The sequence below is a fragment of the Octopus bimaculoides genome, chromosome 1 (assembly GCF_001194135.2).
Source record: "Octopus bimaculoides isolate UCB-OBI-ISO-001 chromosome 1, ASM119413v2, whole genome shotgun sequence".
Classification (NCBI taxonomy): domain Eukaryota; kingdom Metazoa; phylum Mollusca; class Cephalopoda; order Octopoda; family Octopodidae; genus Octopus; species Octopus bimaculoides.
The window spans coordinates 5874409-5876625 of NC_068981.1; the positions used below are offsets into that span (position 1 = coordinate 5874409).

Consider the following 2217-nt stretch of genomic DNA (forward strand, 5'->3'; position numbering starts at 1 on the left):
AACGATACACACACACACACACACACACACACACACACACACACAAACCATCTCCTCAACTTAGGACCTATGCAAGTTATGACCATCCACACTGACAACCACAAATAAATAAATAAATAAATAAATAAATAAATAAATAAATAAAATATTGGTTTTCAGAAAGTGGGCAGCTGCACGTATGATAACTGTGGCAGCATCTGGCAATGCAGGTCTCCCTCAGACGCAAGCATCCACTGCTTGCCCCTGTCTCTCAGTTGCTTTCAAACATCAGTTGCAATTGTATCTGAAATACCCCTAAAATGACAGCTAAGGGGTTGTAGCAGGTTATTGATTTAGACTGTAAAATGAAGATTATCCCACAGTGAATGTAGTAGCATGTGACTTGAAGTAATCACATTCCATGGTAACGACAATACCTAAGGACAAAGAAATAATTTGTGAAGGTGTGAAAGGTTTTGCACCTACAAAGTCTACAATTTTAACTAAACAACGACAGGGACCCATCCATGAAATGGAGAAATTGGTATTCATATGGATGGAAAATTAAATTTAGAAAAAGACACTCATGAGTCTTCTCACAGTGCAAAGAAAGGCTAGAAGTCTGTTTCGAACCTTAAAATCATGCTCTGGAGATGATTATGCACGAGATTTTTCAGGCTAGTAATGGCTGGTTTATGCATTAAAAAAAAAAGATTTGCTTTGGATAACGTACATGTCACAGGAGAAGCAGGAAGTGTCACAGGAGAAGACGAAGATGGAACCCAAAAATTTGTTGGATAGTTTTGATAAATTAATTGAAGAAGGTTATCTACCATAACAAATATTTACAGCACAATAGAATAGGACATTATGTATTTTTCACATTATGTACAATAATTATGGATTAAATATTTGTGTTTTATATTTTTATAGCCCGTTTGAATGAAAATAATGTTGAAAAATATAAACCTGACATACAACCAGATTGACTTACAACCGGTCAGTTGGAATGGAATTCGGTTGTAACTTGAGGAGAAGGTATATGTGTGTGTGTGTGTGTATGTGTGTGTTTATCATTTCCAGTTTTCTGTGAAAGCATCTGGCTCTGATTCACTTTAAAATTATTTAATTAATAATTTCTCTGTTTTTTTGCGGAGATGTACTTGCATAGCAAGTGACCTGATCTGAGACCGTGTGCTGGAATGAAAACAATTACAGCGTGGAAGATGTTTATAAGCCATTTAAAATAACACACAAAAACCGTTAGATTCACTTAAACATTTAAATTTAATTTGTCTATATATTTTCGTCGCTTTGAGACTGCGACCTGTTCACTGACAAAATTCTCTGCTAATATTCCATTAATCTGGTTTACTTTCTATTTGTTTTTGCAGCTATCCAAGCTCACAAGAATGGTACCCCAGTGTTCAAGTATAAAAGATGGCAAGAGAAAAAGGTTCCAATTCCAGAAGTTGTTGAACAATACAAAAGTCTTAATGTTGAGTTAAATGTTTTACCATTTTGCTCACAATTCATTCCAACAGAGGTGATATTCTACCCTAAGCACCAAACGATTGTTTACCATCCTTCCATTCTTCCACACCACCGAGGAGCGTCTGCAATCAATTGGTGAGTAGTTCACTCTATTTATTTTATATCCTCATCATTTAACATCTGTTTTCTATGCTCATATTGGGTTGGATGGTTTGATATGGAATTGGCAAGTCAGAGAGCTGCACTGGGCTCTGGTTGTCTGTTTTGGCATGGTTTCTACAGCTGGAGGACCTTCCTAATGCCAACCACTTTACACAGTGTACAGGGTGCTTTTTACATGCTACTAGCTCAGGAACTTTATATGTGGTGTCAGCACAAGGGCTTTTTATGTGACACCAGCATGTGTGTAAGGGCATCCAGCTGTAGAAACTCTGCCAAATCAGATTGGAGCCTGGTGTAGCCACCTGGTTCACCAGTCCTCAGTCAAATTGTCCAACCCATGCTAACATGGAAAGCGGACGTTAAACGATGATGATGATATATATATAGGCCATGTTAGACTGCTGAAATCTACAAGATTTTTTCCTTCTCTCTCTGCTTATTTTCTCTTATTCCTTTCTGCTGAAGAGCATAGGCTTGAAACATAAAAGACTTTTCCATTTTTCCTAAGCGTCAAACTAATACACCTGCTTCTTGTTCCTACACCTGTCTTCGTCTTTTGTTTTCCTATAAGTTTCAATTATA

At 37.0% G+C, this 2217-nt stretch overlaps 1 protein-coding gene across 1 annotated transcript in view; it reads left to right on the plus strand.

The window, feature by feature from the left end:
• LOC106875996 (cytosolic 10-formyltetrahydrofolate dehydrogenase-like) overlaps positions 1 to 2217 on the plus strand; it is a 64683-nt gene that overhangs the window by 13444 nt on the left and 49022 nt on the right. The window contains 1 exon segment of the mRNA XM_014924344.2: positions 1374 to 1608. Within this exon segment, the coding sequence (XP_014779830.1) occupies positions 1374 to 1608 (235 nt within the window).